This window comes from Bufo gargarizans, chromosome 8, assembly GCF_014858855.1.
Source record: "Bufo gargarizans isolate SCDJY-AF-19 chromosome 8, ASM1485885v1, whole genome shotgun sequence".
In the NCBI taxonomy this organism is placed as follows: Eukaryota; Metazoa; Chordata; class Amphibia; order Anura; family Bufonidae; genus Bufo; species Bufo gargarizans.
This window is the reverse complement of record NC_058087.1, coordinates 128,083,826-128,100,759: the sequence shown is the minus strand read 5'-3', so window position 1 is coordinate 128,100,759 and position 16,934 is coordinate 128,083,826. Positions and strand designations below refer to the sequence as shown.

The window sequence follows — 16,934 nt, the reverse complement described above, 5'->3', positions numbered from 1 at the left end:
TAAATTTCACTCGGAAGCCAAATATCACTATCTTTTTGTGAGTAGTGTACGCTAACCGAGGGGATTTAGATGTCTGTATCAGAAAAAATGGGGTCCAACCACCACAGAGATGCATTTAAAAGAACACGGACAGAACGGTGTATTTTTACTACATGTTCAAAGTTTAAATTTATTTTTGAAAGTTTAGTTTGGCGGTTTTCCGAGATTTATTTTTTTATTTATTTATTTATTTATTTTACTGATGGATATGTCATCAGCATTTGATTGTTGGGATTCGCACACCCAGGACCCCTGCGGATCAGCAGTTTGAGAAGGCAGCGGCACTCCTATGAGCACTGAGGCCTTCTCTCTCCTTTTCCTAGGCCCGTGACAAGACGTTAATCGATTTTGTGGCCTAGGAGCAGCTCAGCCTCTTTCAAGTGAATGGGACTGAGCTGCAATACAATGTACAGTCGTGGCCAAAAGTTTTGAGAATTACATAAATATTGGAAATTGGAAAAGTTGCTGCTTAAGTTTTTATAATTGCAATTTGCATATACTCCAGAATGTTATGAAGAGTGATCAGATGAATTGCATAGTCCTTCTTTGCCATGAAAATTAACTTAATCCCCAAAAAAAACTTTCCACTGCATTTCATTGCTGTCATTAAAGGACCTGCTGAGATAATTTCAGTAATAGTCTTGTTAACTCAGGTGAGAATGTTGACGAGCACAAGACTGGAGATCATTATGTCAGGCTGATTGGGTTAAAATGGCAGACTTGACCTGTTTAAAAGGAGGGTGATGCTTGAAATCATTGTTCTTCCATTGTTAACCATGGTGACCTGCAAAGAAACGCGTGCAGCCATCATTGCGTTGCATAAAAATGGCTTCACAGGCAAGGATATCGTTGCTACTAAGATTGCATCTCAATCAACAATTTATAGGATCATCAAGAACTTCAAGGAAAGAGGTTCAATTCTTGTTAAGAAGGCTTCAGGGCATCCAAGAAAGTCCAGCAAGCGCCAGGATCGTCTCCAAAAGAGGATTCAGCTGCGGGATCAGTGTGCCACCAGTGCAGAGCTTGCTCAGGAATGGCAGCAGGCAGGTGTGAGCGCATCTGCACGCACAGTGACGCGAAGACTTTTGGAAGATGGCCTGGTGTCAAGAAGGGCAGCAAAGAAGCAACTTCTCTCAAAAAAAACCCATCAGGGACAGATTGATCTTCTTAAGAAAATATGGTGAATGGACTGCTGAGGACTGGGGCAAAGTCATATTCTGCGATGAAGCCTCTTTCCGATTGTTGGGGCATCAGGAAAAAGGCTTGTCTGGAGAAAAAAAGGTGAGCGCTGCCATCAGTCCTGTGTCATGCCAACAGTAAAGCATCCTGAGACCATTCATGTGTGGGTTGGTTCTCATCCAAGGGAGTGGGCTCACTCAAAATTTTGCACAAAAACACAGCCATGAATAAAGAATGGTACCAAAACACCCTCCAACAGCAACTTCTTCCAACAATCCAACAACAGTTTGGTGAAGAACAATGCATTTTCCAGCACGATGGAGCACCGTGCCATAAGGCAAAAGTGATAACTCAGTGGCTCGGGAAACAAAACGTTGACATTTTGGGGCCATGGCCTGGAAACTCCCCAGATCTTAATCCTATTGAGAACTTGTGGTCAATCCTCAAGAGGCGGGTGGACAAACAAAAACCCACAAATTCTGACAAACTCCAAGAAGTGATTATGAAAGAATGGGTGGCTATCAGTCAGGAATTGGCCCAGAAGTTAATTTAAAAGCATGCCCAGTCGAATTGCAGAGGTCCTGAAAAAGAAGGGCCAACACTGCAAATACTGACTCTGCATAAATGTCATGTAATTGTCGATAAAAGCCTTTGAAACGTATGAAGTGCGTGTAAGGTGTTTTTGGTAATATGCATACCTATTTTTCTTGATCTCACAATTCTCATAATACTACATTTATATTATCTTTATGTAGCCTTTATTTCTTTTTCTCGTCCAATTCATTGGGGGACACAGGAACCGTGGGTATAGCTTATGTCCTTTAGGAGGCGTTGACACTAGTAAAAGCTGTTAGCTCCTCTCCTGGCAGCTATACCCCCTCCAGCCTGGAGAGAGAACTTTTCTAGTGTCAATAGGAGGCAAGACACTGTGAAGATTTTTTATTTTCATTTTCCAGATGGGAAAACAGTGGACGCCACGCCTCCCTGTTCTCCCGGGGTCTGCACCAGTGCCGGTCACCCGCACTGCTGCCTCCCCCACAGAAGACAAGGTGGACCAGGGCAGCCTCGCTCCCCTGCATCCCGCCAGCCAAGGTGGTCACCCATCCAAGCCCCCCTTTTCCAGCGTTCTGCCACTACGGTGCCAGTAGCTGAAGGGGTGACCCTGCTGGCCCAGAGGAGGGGTGAAGATAGCGGCAGGAAAGAAAAGAGAAGATAGGTGAGTATGTTAACCCTCCTGGCCCTCCCTCACTCTTGGTGGTAATAGTCTTCAACAACCAGGTGCATGCTTATCCCCTGAGTCAATTTCCCAGCTCCCCTGAAGCCATCAGCACCCCTCTTGTCATTCCCTTCACTCCCATTCTTGTTGTCTCCAAGAAGGGACATCGGCACATGGGGGGTTAATACCGCCGCCCGGAGCCCACATGCAGAGAGGGGAGCACAGGAGGCTCCCGCTCCCCGACAGTAATTTTCCACATACGGAAGGGCCGGCGCCATCCACTATTGCGGCACCTACCTCATCGCCACCCCTTTCAGGAGCGGACGCCGGGCACGTTGCTCCAGAGGGGGTTAACTGCATACGTTCGGCCGGAACCGCATCGGTGTTCCGGCCGCGATATTCTTTGCCTGGCCCACACTGGTGTCCGCCCGGGGTGCAGCCCCCGTCCGTTGCCGGGCAGGCACATTCGCCCGCTGTTCTGCTCATGTGGCCGGCCGATGCAGGGCTACCATTCCCTAATCGGCTGTGCGCAGGGGCTTGGTTCGCCATTTTGCAGCCTGCTAGGCTGCAAACTTCGTCCCCTGGAAGGCGGGGGAGGCCTCTCTGGCGCAAATTATTCCCGCCCTACTCGACCTCCCCCAGAAACATGCTGAGCTCCGCCCCCGGTCCTCAACTGGCCTTAACCCTTTCTGCAGCCACCTCTAGGCCGGCATATCTAGGGATCTGCTCTAGTGCAGGTTTTGTAATGGGAAAAAACGTAACCCCTTCCTGCCTCTGGTGCGCTTAGGCTGGCACCTTATTTATTTATTTTTTTATAAAACAGATGTGCGCCATATGGGTCCCCCTCCTCTGCCCTCACTACTGCAGGACTACCCTGTCTGTTGGTATCATGCTGGGCCCGTGTCATATCGGACAAGGAGGACCTCTTATAGTTCCCAATCCGCCCTCTGGGGCCGTTTGGTTGATAATTTCCACCTGCGCAGTTCAGTGAAGGACCTCTGCAGGATTTCCAATCTGTCCTCTCCACCTCCGCAATCTGTCCTTCTCCACCTCCGCAATATAGTGGAGAGCCCCTGGAATTCCCAATCCACCCTCCAGGGTCGTTTGGTTGATAATTCTCCACCAGCGCATTCAATACAGGACCTCTGACATTCCCAATCCACCCTACTGGGTCGTTGTGGTTGATAATTCCCAGCTACGCAATCCATTGGGGGCTTGCTCGAACTCTCAGTCCACCCTCTGTGGTCGTTTGGTTAATATTTCTCCGCCGGCACGGTTCAATTAGGGACCTCTGTCCTCCCAATCCACCCTCCCGGGTCGTTTGGTTGATAATTCTCCACCTGTGCGAACCACCCTCCGGAGTCGTTGGATTGATAATGCACCGCCTGCACGATCCGGTGGATAGACCTCTAGAATTCCCATTCCACCCCCTGGGTCGTTTGGTTGATAAGGCCCCACCTGCCCAGTCCGCAACTGCCAAGGGCGATATTCTGAAGGGTAGACCTGCGTGCTAGCGGACCACAGCAGGTCATCTTCCCCTCAGATATCTCCACACTCCCTCCCTTCCTCCCAGGGTCACGCTCAGGCGCACCCTCTCACAGGAGCGGGTCCGTCCGAGGGGGGGGAGGCGAATCACTGTTTCAGACCCTGACATGAATACGAAGCAATCTCCTAAGATTGCGTTTACGGTGGCCAGCAGCACTTGTCGTAGGCATTACCCCCTTCCTTAGGCAGAGTAATTGCACTACTTTGGGATACAGTACTGACCTTATACATTGTCCCCTGCCATAGGTGGACTAAGTACAATAACACTGATTTCACGTATGGACGTATGCATTCACCTTTCTGTAGGTGGCGGAATTGCATCTCCACTGGGTTCAGTACCTGCTGTATTCTTTAGCTCCTTTCATAGGTGGCGGGATGACATTATCACTGGTTACAAGGTGTGCTGTATTCATTCCCCCCTTACTTAGGTGCTAATTGTACTCCCACAGGGTACAGGACTCGCCATATGCACTAGTTTCTCGCTGTGGGCATTAACCCCCTTCCCTTCTTAGGTGGGGTATTTTCCCTACCACTGGCTTAAGTACTCTGTACGCATTCCACCTTTCACAGTTAGAGTAGTTGCACCACCGTTGGATACGGTCCGACTGTCACACTATCCTTCCATAGGCAGAGTGTTGCACATCACTGTGCTTCCTGCCTGCCCCCCCCCCCCTTTCGCAAGTGATCTACTAGCGGGGAAAAACTGAACATCTTCAGATACGGCAATTCAACAGTCGGTATTCAACGGTGCCCGGTACTCTTACTCTAGTGCTATATGAGTGATGCCAGTGGATACAGTGGCTATTCTTCAATGTGTTCTTTTGGTGCTGGTTTTGGCCATGATTATAACACCTCTGTCTTCTCAGGGGGTTTACTAGCATCACTTGTGTCCTAGAGACTCCCGTCTCCATGGGCCTCCATTGTTCCAGTCGGTCATGATCTTGTCTGCATCAGTAGTAGTGCGTATACCATTCCACATATATGGTGAGTACGTTCCAGCGAGTCAAGTGTTTCACTGACTGTATTCTCTATCCACCACTTCTCCTTCTCTGGGAAAGTGGTTATGCTGGCACTCTGGTAGCAGCTACAGCGTGTTCTCCTCCAAAGGTGCAGCCTTTCGCTAATGCTGGAGTTCGTGGTCGCTGCAGTGGGACATCCCCTCAGGTAGGGGCTCTATCCTGGCGCCAGCTTGGCAGTTGCTCCTGTTAAGCACTGTTCCAGGTAGAGTTTTTAAGGTTGCTCTACTTAAACTGGGGCAGTATGGTACGTGGCTTCTACGGATAGTCTCAGGCCTCCCTCAGTTTTTGCACTGACTGGGCAAGTGCTGGCTACTACTGTGAGAGCGGTATTGCGTTACCACTACATACTTGGGTTCTGTCTGTTCAGCTCTTTCGTCAGGTGATGGACTCTTTTAGCACTAGATTCGGTGGCCTTTGCGGGTGGCCTCCTCTTCTGCTGGGGTATGGGGCTAGCAATACAGTGTGACCCCCCCTTGCCCGGCTTCCTCCTCAGGCAGTTTTTTGCGCAGCCACTTAATCCTTGGCTACTTCTGTATAGCGCCAGTCTCAGACGGGAAATGGGCTTGGACTAGCCTATTCTTCCCCTGTCCTTTTCCTCCTCTGGATCATAGTTCTGACACCCCGCATGCCTTCCCTCATCTGCATTGCACGGGGTATTCTTTTGGTGGCCTTCCATTCCAGACACGCTCCGTTCCCGACTGGTGGGCTGTGGCGCCCTACACATCCCTTCTTCTATGGGGACTCCTTCCATGGGTGTGGGTGTGCTAATGGCATCTACACGAAAGCTCCCCACCTTCTCTCCCGAGCAGGAGCTCCGTAAGCATACGACATGGATGCCCTCACATCTCTTTGGTGGGAGTTCTCCCTCCCTACGTGTTTCTTCTCTCCTACCGAAGGTTCTACGGAGGATCAGATGGAGGGTATTCCGACAAATCCTAGTTGCTCCGGATTGGCCCCGTCGCGCGTGGTACGCCGACCTCGTTCTCCTTCCAGGAGATGTCCCTTGTTACTGCCACTCAGAGACGACCTTCTTTCAGGGTCTGGTCTTGCATCGGCATTTAGGGTCTTGGTTGACGGCATGGCTACTAAAACTGCATCCTGAGGTGGAGGAAGTTTTTTTCGGCGGACGTCATCCGCACTATGATTCAGGCCTGTACCGCCCAGGACCTATTATTATAGGACCTGGCGGTCCTCCTAGGCTTCTGTGAAAGCTGGGACATTCCCTCACTCATTTTTTTTTTTTTCTCTCTCCACGGTCCTATCCTTTCTACAATCAAGGTGGACCTTGGTTTTGCCCTTAGTTTTCTTGATGGATCAGGTGTTGGCGCTTCTATCCTGGGGCAGCTTCCAGCGTCCTCTGGTTCCTCTGGTGCCCATGGAAACTTTCCTTCGGGGAGTGGCACATACAGTTCCTCCATACCGTCCTTTACCGCTTTGGGATCTAAATATAGTTCTCCCAGTCTTCTCCCTTTGAGCCCTTGGGGAGAGCTCTCTCCGGCTCCTGTCCTAGAAGGTAGGTTTTTCTTGTGGCTATCACATCCACCAGACGGGTGTCCGAGTTGGGGGTGCTCTCTTGCAGAGAACCCTTCCTGGGTCTTCACAAGGATAAGGCAGTTCTCCGACCCATTCCTTTTTCTCCTGAAGGTGGTCTCTGTACTAGTGTCAACGCCTCCTAGAGGACATGGCTATACCCACGGTTCCTGTGTCCTCCAATGAAGAGCGAGAAAGAGATTTTACTGGTAAGTTATGCAAAACGTCATTTTTTTACTTTTTACTTCTGGTGCATTGCAGTGAAGTCCATATCTGTTGGCCTGAGGAAGGAGGCGGACCGTCTCCGAAACGTGAAGCCTTCTGCTTGTCTATTTTTATAAAATTAGTTTTAGAATCCAGCTCCCTAGAAGACCATTTTTTTCTGTTTTCGTTTGCACTCACTTTATATGGAATAGAGTAGTCAATTAAGCAATTCCATACCGAGGACTAAAGAACGCTCTTTTGCCCCATGTTGGGAAAATCACGCACTGTGGCTATCCCAGGACCATATGATAACTGAGCTAATATCCAGATTTCCAAGTTTTAGCAACAGTCTCAGAAAGACCACTGAGCTGTAAACCAGCTTTCTGACTGCTCTGGTCAGTGCAGTCTGAGGACCCAGTAAAGTTATGGGTGTATAACAGCATTTGGGTGTGGAGTAGTGTGAAAAGTTAGGGTGTTCAGGTAATCGGCACTGAGGCTCCTGTCTTTAGAGTGAAGAAGCCATTTAAGGAGCAGGAAGGACAGAGACATGTGTTCACTGTGGGTATGGTATGGTGAGCCAAGCACAACGTTTATTCCCTGTACACAGGGGTCTTTCTTGGTGGTGCTGTGATCTGTCCCTGGGTCGTGTTCAATAGGGGCACTCATATACTTCTTATATTATACTAATCTAAGGCATAGCACCCTGGGGAGGACCTCCCACAAGATACATTGCATTAAATTAGTTATGAAAGAAGCAATCAAGGCTTTTTACATTATACTACCAGTTTGGCTAGTTGCAGACTAGCTTTCAAGATCCGACAGGTAACAGCCTGCTAGACCATTGCGCACTCTGGCATTGCTGGAGGTTTGTAAGACTCCATCCGGACCCATTCACTATAATGGAGATTTGCTGGAATGCGATGGGATCTCTGCCGGTCCGCATTATAGTGAATGGGGCCGGACAGTGCCCAACAAACTTCCAGCAGTGGCGGAGTACGAGGAGGTACCGGAACAGCCTGCCAAATCTCTGACACTAGTGTGCAACTAGCTTAAGTCACCAGCCTTAACAGAGTGTTAAGTCATTGTCTGTGCCGTGCTAATTGAACACACTGAGGAAATTGGATACAACACAGGAACAAGTTTCATATTTATTAAATAAAAATGTTTTTATATTTATTTTTTTTAATTACAGATCATAGTCGCCTATTGCTCCTTAGGCCTTCTGCACACAAATTTGTGTGCCCTGTGGCCGTATTTGCGGGTCCGCAATACACGAGCACCATTCCATGTTCATTCCGCATCACGGATGCCGACCTATTCACTTCAATGGGTCTGCAAATTCGGAGATGTGGAACAGAACCCCACGGGAGCACTATGGAGTGCTTCCATGGGGTTTCGTCCCGTGCTTCCATTCCGCAAAAAGATAGAACATGTCCATCTTTTTGCAGAACGCCCGTATCGCGGTCCCATTACAGTGAATGGGTCCGCGATCTGCTGCGGCTGTCCCACGGACGGTGTTTGTGCATTGTGGCTCGCGTTTTTTGGGCCGCAGGACAACCATGGGGCACACATGCTCGTGTGCAGGAGGCCTTAGTACGTGAAAACAAGTGCCCCTTTAAGAAATTGATCGCTGCAAAATATTGGACCTTTAAAACCTCATGTGGTGCACTTCCATATTACTGTTGTACAGGATTTTTATATAGATGGCCCATCATAAGGATACGCCATCAATATCGGATTGGTGGAGGATCAGACACCCCCATCTTCCATGAACAGCTGTGTCAGTTGTATAGTGGACGGAGCTGGTTACTGCAGCTGTTACCATTCTCTTCAATAAGGGAAGTACTGCACTTACCAGTTGCACCCACTACACAATGGACACAGCTGTATAGTTTTGGTAACATCTGATCGTAGGGGAGCAGTTCTAACAAGTTATCCTCTATCCACAGGATAAGGGGATAGCTATTAGATCGGTGGGGTCCTAACTGCTGGAATGCACTCCAATGAACAGGGGCTTTGTACCCCATAGAGCAACCCTAAAATGGACAGAGTGGCTGCATGGAAAAACAAGCTGTTGCTTCTTTCCTTTCTATGGGAGCATTGGATATAGCGGAGTATGTTGCTGGTCTCCGGTGCTGCCATAGAAATGCATGTAGCGGCGACGTGCTTTTCCACCGAGCAACACTGTCCATTTCAGGGTTGCTCCACGGGGTACAGGGCCCCTGTTCTCGTGATCCTATCGCTGGAATCCCCATCGATCTGATAGTTGTCATCTTATCATTGTGGATAGGGGATAACTTGTTGTCACCAGAATACCCCTTTAAGGCTGTTTACACATTCAGTGGGCTTTCTCTGCTGCATAATTTGCTTGTGTTGCATAGTGATTTTGCCACAGATTTAATCAATTACATAACTGCGGTTGAAATCTGTGGAGAAATGAATAAGGCTACTTTACACTTGCGTTTGGAGCGGATCCGTCTGGTGTCTGGACAGACGGATCCGCTCCTATAATGCAGACGATGGGATCCGTTCAGAACGGATCCGTCTGCATTATATTTTAGAAAAAATTCTAAGTGTGAAAGTAGCTTCAGACGGATCCGTCCAGACTTTACATTGAAAGTCAATGGGGGACGGATCCGTTTGAAATTGAGCCATATTGTGTCAACTTCAAACGGTTCCGTCCCCATTGACTTACATTGTAAGTCTGGACGGATCCGTTTGCCTCCGCACGGCCAGGCGGACACCCGAATGCTGCAAGCAGCGTTCGGGTGTCTGCCTGCTGAGCGGAGGACAAACGGAGCCATACTGAAGCATTCTGAGCGGATCCGCATCCACTCAGAATGCATTAGGGCCGTACGGATGCGTTCGGGGCCGCTTGTGAGAGCCTTCAAACGGAACTTACAAGCGGAGCCCCGAACGCAAGTGTGAAAGTAGCCTAAAGTGTACACATAATACAGTGTGAAGCTGAATATCTAATTATTCAAGTGTGTGGTATTTGCCAAAATGGCAGTCAGGCTTCTGGTAGGAATGTGTCTTCATGCTGTGCAATTCCTAAATCACACATTTTTAATGCTTGCTTCCCTTCTTGCAGGTAATGGGCCACAGCATGTGCCAGGATCTTTAAACTCGTTTCCTAATCATGTGCCTTCATATAGTAACAATGGTAGAACAAATGGGCGAGGACCCATAAACCCGCAAACAACTGCTCCACCGGCTAATCCTGCTCAGCAAACAGTTTCCAACATCAGCAATGGAAGAGACCCAAGAAGAGCAAAGAGATGACATGTATATGCTAATGTGTACCCTGCTAAATGACATCCCACACTCTTTAAGTTGTCAGCAGCCTGTGGCTTTCCAGTTATGGCTGAACTACACTTTCTAGCATGACCTGCCAGGACACAGTGGGAGTTGTAGTTCTGCAACAGCTGGAGAGCCACATTGCAGACCACTGCTCTACTTGAACACTTAGTGCACTTTTATTTATGGTTAATGTGAAGAGTTTGATCTCTTAACCTATTTTGTATCTCATAGTTGCGTTTCCAGATGGTATATCCAATAGCTGAGTAATCATCAGGAGAATATTGATGTATAGAATTTTGATGAACTGCCACACTGGACCAAATTGGACTTGCAGAGTGAAGTCTGCATTCACCTGGGGATTGCAGGGAACATTTATTCTCCTTAATTATGCCCAAGTTCACACTTAAAGGTGTTGTCCCAGTTTTTATTTCTTATTTAAATTCCACATCCAACAGGACCTGTGAAGGGAAGTATACTTACCGTGTCCCTGCTGTTCTGTCTCTGAGGGTCCCCGGCTGCCTTGACTACACTTCTGGTCAGCTCTGCAGCCACTGATGTGCTGCCTGGAGATGCGTCACCACTGAGGTCAGTCAATGGCAGCAGTGCCACAAATGACCCAGTCTGCGCAGGAAGGGGACATTTGGGGACCGGAAGTGGAATAAACATGGAGCTGGAATCCAGCAGCAGGGAGCAGATAAGTACACTTTACAGTTTCCACTATGTGGGGGAATTACAAATTGAACAAAAAAAAAACAGGGTAACTCCTTTAAGAACAATGCTTAAAGTGGCAAGCAATTATATACGGGTTTCCCTCATTAAATGTTGTTGGAAAATCTATAAAGGTTTTTTGTTTTGTTTTCTTACTCCAAGTGTACTTGAAACTCATTTAATTGAACATTGGGTAAGGTGCATTCTTCGTCTTGTAATTAAAGGGAACCTGACCATTTAACATGGCGTTTAAGCTGCTGACAGAAGGTTTTAGAGCAGGAGGAGCTGAGCAGATTGATAAATATTTTTGTAGGAAAAGATTTAGTGTAACTTGTATTTTATTTTAAATTCCTGCTCATTGTGGGCTTTGAAGTCAAGGAGGAGGTCCTATCAGCCCAGAATGAGCAGAAAATTTAATTCATGAAATGCAGGTTATACTGGAGCTTTTCCCACAGAACTGTATATCAATCTGCACAGCACTCTCTGCTCTATAACATGCTACCTTCAGCTTACATTGCATTTTTCATGGTGACGGGTTCCCTTTAATTAAAGGTTAGCCCAACTCGGTTATCACCTGTAGCTTAGACCCAAAATCTTAGAGAGGACCTGTCACCTTTCCTGGGAGGTTTGTTGGTAAATCCTTCTATTTCTCTTAATTCTCCAACAGCTTTTTCTATTTTTATTACACACTCGCACTCTGTCCAGTCAATGCTGGCAGTAGGGATATGTTCCTTTTGACAATGGTTACACCCAGTTGTCAATTTATTAATACATTTCTGGGGGCAATAAAATGGGGAGGAAAGCCAACAAGTCCTCTTATTTATTATTATTATTATTTTTTTTTTTTTAAGTGAGTATCCACCCTTGAACATTATATATATTTTTTTTGTTTTAGGTATGTTCAAATAGGTTCTTTAAATAGGTAAAACATTTCTTGCTGATTACTTTAGTATATTAACCCCTGCTCAACAGTAGAGTTAAGCGGACACCTGGATGTTCGGGTTCGAGAAGTTCGGCCAAACTTCCCGAAATCTGGACAAGGGACGGACAGGTCCTGTGGGATCCATGCCTGGTTCATTTTTATGAACGTCAGCTTGTCCACACTGGCTGTAGACAGGCGGCTGCGTTTGTCTGTAATGACGCCCCCTGCCGTGCTGAATACACGTTCAGACAAAACGCTGGCCGCCGGGCAGGCCAGCACCTCCAAGGCATAAAAGGCTAGCTCTGGCCACGTGGACAATTTAGAGACCCAGAAGTTGAATGGGGCCGAACCATCAGTCAGTACGTGGAGGGGTGTGCACACGTACTGTTCCACCATGTTAGTGAAATGTTGCCTCCTGCTAACACGTTGCGTATCAGGTGGTGGTGCAGTTAGCTGTGGCGTGTTGACAAAACTTTTCCACATCTCTGCCATGCTAACCCTTCCCTCAGAGGAGCTGGCCGTGACACAGCTGCCTTGGCGACCTCTTGCTCCTCCTCTGCCTTGGCCTTGGGCTTCCACTTGTTCCCCTGTGACATTTGGGAATGCTCTAAGTAGCGCGTCTACCAATGTGCGCTTGTACTCGCGCATCTTCCTATCACGCTCCAGTGCAGGAAGTAAGGTGGGCACATTGTCTTTGTAGCGTGGATCCAGCAGGGTGGCAACCCAGTAGTCCGCACACGTTAAAATGTGGGCAACTCTGCTGTCGTTGCGCAGGCACTGCAGCATGTAGTCGCTCATGTGTGCCAGGCTGCCCAGGGGTAAGGACAAGCTGTCCTCTGTGGGAGGCGTATCGTCATCGTCCTGCCTTTCCCCCCAACCACGCACCAGTGATGGGCCCGAGCTGTGATGGGTGCCACCCCGCTGTGACCATGCTTCATCCTCATCCTCGTCCTTCAGTAGTGGGCCCTGGCTGGCCACATTTGTACCTGGCCTCTGCTGTTGCAAAAAACCTCCCTCTGAGTCACTTCGAAGAGACTGGCCTGAAAGTGCTAAAAATGACCCCTCTTCCTCCTCCTCCTCCTCCTCCTGGGCCACCTCCTCTTCCATCATCGCCCTAAGTGTTTTCTCAAGGAGACATAGAAGTGGTATTGTAACGCTGATAACGGCGTCATCGCCACTGGCCATGTTGGTGGAGTACTCGAAACAGCGCAACAGGGCACCCAGGTCTCGCATGGAGGCCCAGTCATTGGTGGTGAAGTGGTGCTGTTCCGCAGTGCGACTGACCCGTGCGTGCTGCAGCTGAAACTCCACTATGGCCTGCTGCTGCTCGCACAGTCTGTCCAGCATGTGCAAGGTGGAGTTCCACCTGGTGGGCACGTCACATATGAGGCGGTGAGCGGGAAGGCCGAAGTTACGCTGTAGCGCAGACAGGCGAGCAGCGGCAGGATGTGAACGCCGGAAGCGCGAACAGACGGCCCGCACTTTATGCAGCAGCTCTGACATGTCGGGGTAGTTGTGAATGAACTTCTGCACCACCAAATTCAGCACATGCGCCAGGCAAGGGATGTGCGTCAAACCGACTAGTCCCAGAGCTGCAACGAGATTTCGCCCATTATCGCACACCACCAGGCCGGGCTTGAGGCTCACCGGCAGCAACCACTCGTCGGTCTGTTAATCTATACCCCGCCATAACTCCTGTGCGGTGTGGGGCCTGTCCCCCAAACATATGAGTTTCAGAATGGCCTGCTGACGTTTACCCCGGGCTGTGCTGAAGTTGGTGGTGAAGGTGTGTGGCTGACTGGATGAGCAGGTGGAAGAAGAGGAGGAGGAGGAAGCCGAGAAGGAGGAGGTGGCAACAGGAGGCAAAGAATGTTGCCCTGCGATCCTTGGCGGAAGGACGTGCGCCAAACAGCTCTCCGCCTGGGGCCCAGCTGCCACTACATTTACCCAGTGTGCAGTTAGGGAGATATAGCATCCCTGGCCGTGCTTACTGGTCCACATATCTGTGGTTAGGTGGACCTTGCTACAGATGGCGTTGCGCAGTGCACACTTGATTTTATCGGATACTTGGTTGTGCAGGGAAGGCACGGCTCTCTTGGAGAAGTAGTGGCGGCTGGGAACAACATACTGTGGGACAGCAAGCGACATGAGCTGTTTGAAGCTGTCTGTGTCCACCAGCCTAAATGACAGCATTTCATAGGCCAGTAGTTTAGAAATGCTGGCATTCAGGGCCAGGGATCGAGGGTGGCTAGGTGGGAATTTACGCTTTCTCTCAAATGTTTGTGAGATGGAGAGCTGAACGCTGCCATGTGACATGGTTGAGACGCTTGGTGATGGAGGTGGTGGTGGTGTTGGTGGTACATCCCCTGTTTGCTGGGCGGCAGGTGCCAACGTTCCTCCAGAGGCGGAGGAAGAGGCCGAGGCGGCAGTAGCAGAAGAGGTAGCAGGGGGAGCCTGAGCGACTTTCTTGTTTTTAAGGTGTTTACTCCACTGCAGTTCATGCTTTGCATGCAGGTGCCTGGTCATGCAGGTTGTGCTAAGGTTCAGAACGTTAATGCCTCGCTTCAGGCTCTGATGGCACAGCGTGCAAACCACTCGGGTCTTGTCGTCAGCACATTGTTTGAAGAAGTGCCATGCCAGGGAACTCCTTGAAGCTGCCTTTGGGGTGCTCGGTCCAAGATGGCGGCGGTCAGTAGCAGGCGGAGTCTCTTGGCGGCGGGTGTTCTGCTTTTGCCCACTGCTCCCTCTTTTGCTACGCTGTTGGCTCGGTCTCACCACTGCCTCTTCCTCCAAACTGTGAAAGTCAGTGGCACGACCTTCATTTCATGTGGGGTCTAGGACCTCATCGTCCCCTGCATCGTCTTCCACCCAGTCTTGATCCCTGACCTCCTGTTCAGTCTGCACACTGCAGAAAGATGCAGCAGTTGGCACCTGTGTTTCGTCATCATCAGAGACATGCTGAGGTGGTATTCCCATGTCCTCATCATCAGGAAACATAAGTGGTTGTGCGTCAGTGCATTCTATGTCTTTCACCGCTGGGGAAGGGCTAGGTGGATGCCCTTGGGAAACCCTGCCAGCGGAGTCTTCAAACAGCATAAGAGACTGCTGCATAACTTGAGGCTGAGACAGTTTCCCTGGTATGCATGGGGGTGATGTGACAGACTGATGGGGTTGGTTTTCAGGCGCCATCTGTGCGCTTTCTGCAGAAGACTGGGTGGGAGATAATGTGAACGTGCTGGATCCACTGTCGGCCACCCAATTGACTAATGCCTGTACCTGCTCAGGCCTTACCATCCTTAGAACGGCATTGGGCCCCACCATATATCGCTGTAAATTCTGGCGGCTACTGGGACCTGAGATAGTTGGTACACTAGGACGTGTGGATGTGGCAGAACGGCCACGTCCTCTCCCAGCACCAGAGGGTCCACTAACACCACCACGACCATGTCCACGTCCGCGTCCCTTACTAGATGTTTTTCTCATTGTTATCGTTCACCACAACAACAAAAATATTATTTGGCCCAATGTATTGTATTCAAATTCAGCTGAATATAAATTTGAGGCCTAGTATTTAGGCGCTGGGTGACAGGTATGGGTTTACTGACAGAATTAGACTTGGAAATGCACAGTAGCGTGTGTGTGAAGTTATTCTGAATGACCCTATGTGCACCTTGAATATTATATACCCTTTTAGGGATAGATTTCAAATAGCTCTGATACAGCAGAAACCACTAAATTAGGAAATTGCTAAATTGGGAATTGGATTTCAACCCAGAACAAAAACTGTGCTTTGACGGACACTAAATAACAGTACAGCAGTAACGACAGATTTAGCTGGATATAAACTTGAGGCCTAGTATTTAGGTGCTGGGTGACAGGTATACGTTTACTGACAGAATTAGACTGGGATATGGCCAAAAAATAACCACACTATTGCTGGTTAAATGCACTTGGTGTGACAGCTTGACCAACCACACTACTGAGGGTTAAATGCACTTGGTGACAGGCGCAGCTTGCCCCTGATGTAGTATATGGCCAAAAAATAAACAGACTATTGCTGGTTAAATGCACTTGGTGTGACAGCTTCACCCTGATGTAGGCTTTAGCCAAAAAACAACCACACCATTGAGGGTAAAATGCACTTGGTCGCAGCTTGTGCTGGCGCACCACAAGACACAAAATGTCCGCCGATCACCCCAGAAAAAAGTGACTGACAAACGGTCTGGGCAGCCTAAAAACAGTGAGCAATTGAGTATCAGCAGCTCAATGATCCACAGCTGCAGATCGATCACTGGATGGAGTCTTTTGGAGGAGTTAATCAGCCTAATTATATACAGTGAGCGGGGCCCATGTAGTAGAATGCAGTCACTGCACGGGCCCCGCTGTCGTTATAAAACCAGATGTGACCCCCACCACCTGTATTGGGGGTCATTCACACTACGGGGACACTGTTATGGAGGGGATTTGTGGATGACACATAGCATAAGCTGCTATATATGTGTCATCCACAGATCTCCCCCCCCCCCCATAACAGTGCCACCCAGAGATCCCCCCATAACAGTGCCACCCAGAGATCCCCCATAACAGTGCCACCCAGAGATCCCCCCATAACAGTGCCACCCAGAGATCCCCCCATAACAGTGCCACCCAGAGATCCCCCCATAACAGTGCCACCCAGAGATCCCCCCATAACAGTGCCACCCAGAGATCCCCCCCATAACAGTGCCACCCAGAGATCCCCCCATAACAGTGCCACCCAGAGATCCCCCCCATAACAGTGCCACCCAGAGATCCCCCCCATAACAGTGCCACCCAGAGATCCCCCCATAACAGTGCCACCCAGAGATCCCCCCCATAACAGTGCCACCCAGAGATCCCCCCATAACAGTGCCACCCAGAGATCCCCCCATAACAGTGCCACCCAGAGACCCCCCCATAACAGTGCCACCCACAGATTCCCCCCCCAAAACAGTGCCACCCACAGATCCTACCCCCAAAACAGTGCCACCCACAGATCCTACCCCCATAACAGTGCCACCCACAGATCCCCCCCATAACAGTGCCACCCACAGATCCCCCCCCCCCCCCATTACAGTGCCACCCACAGACCACTATTAGTTCAAAACCCACCAAAAGCATTTTTGGTTAAAAAATTTTTTTCTCATTTTCCTCCTCAAAAACCTAGGTGCGTCTTATAGGGCGAAAAAAACTGTATTACTCAACATTCCCCATATGTCTACTTTTATGTTGGCATCTTTTTGTAAATGTAATT

General features: G+C 49.2%; 1 protein-coding gene across 2 annotated transcripts in view; it reads left to right on the top strand.

Moving 5' to 3' along the window:
* The window catches only part of NABP1 (nucleic acid binding protein 1), a 67,267-nt gene extending 56,398 nt beyond the window's left edge, over nucleotides 1–10,869 (top strand). For both annotated transcript variants that reach the window (XM_044302873.1, XM_044302871.1), the window contains one exon: nucleotides 9,824–10,869. In XM_044302873.1, the coding sequence (XP_044158808.1) occupies nucleotides 9,824–10,014 (191 nt within the window). In that variant the 3' untranslated portion in view covers nucleotides 10,015–10,869. The remainder of the gene's footprint in view (nucleotides 1–9,823) is intronic.
* The last annotated feature ends 6,065 nt before the right edge of the window (nucleotides 10,870–16,934 follow it).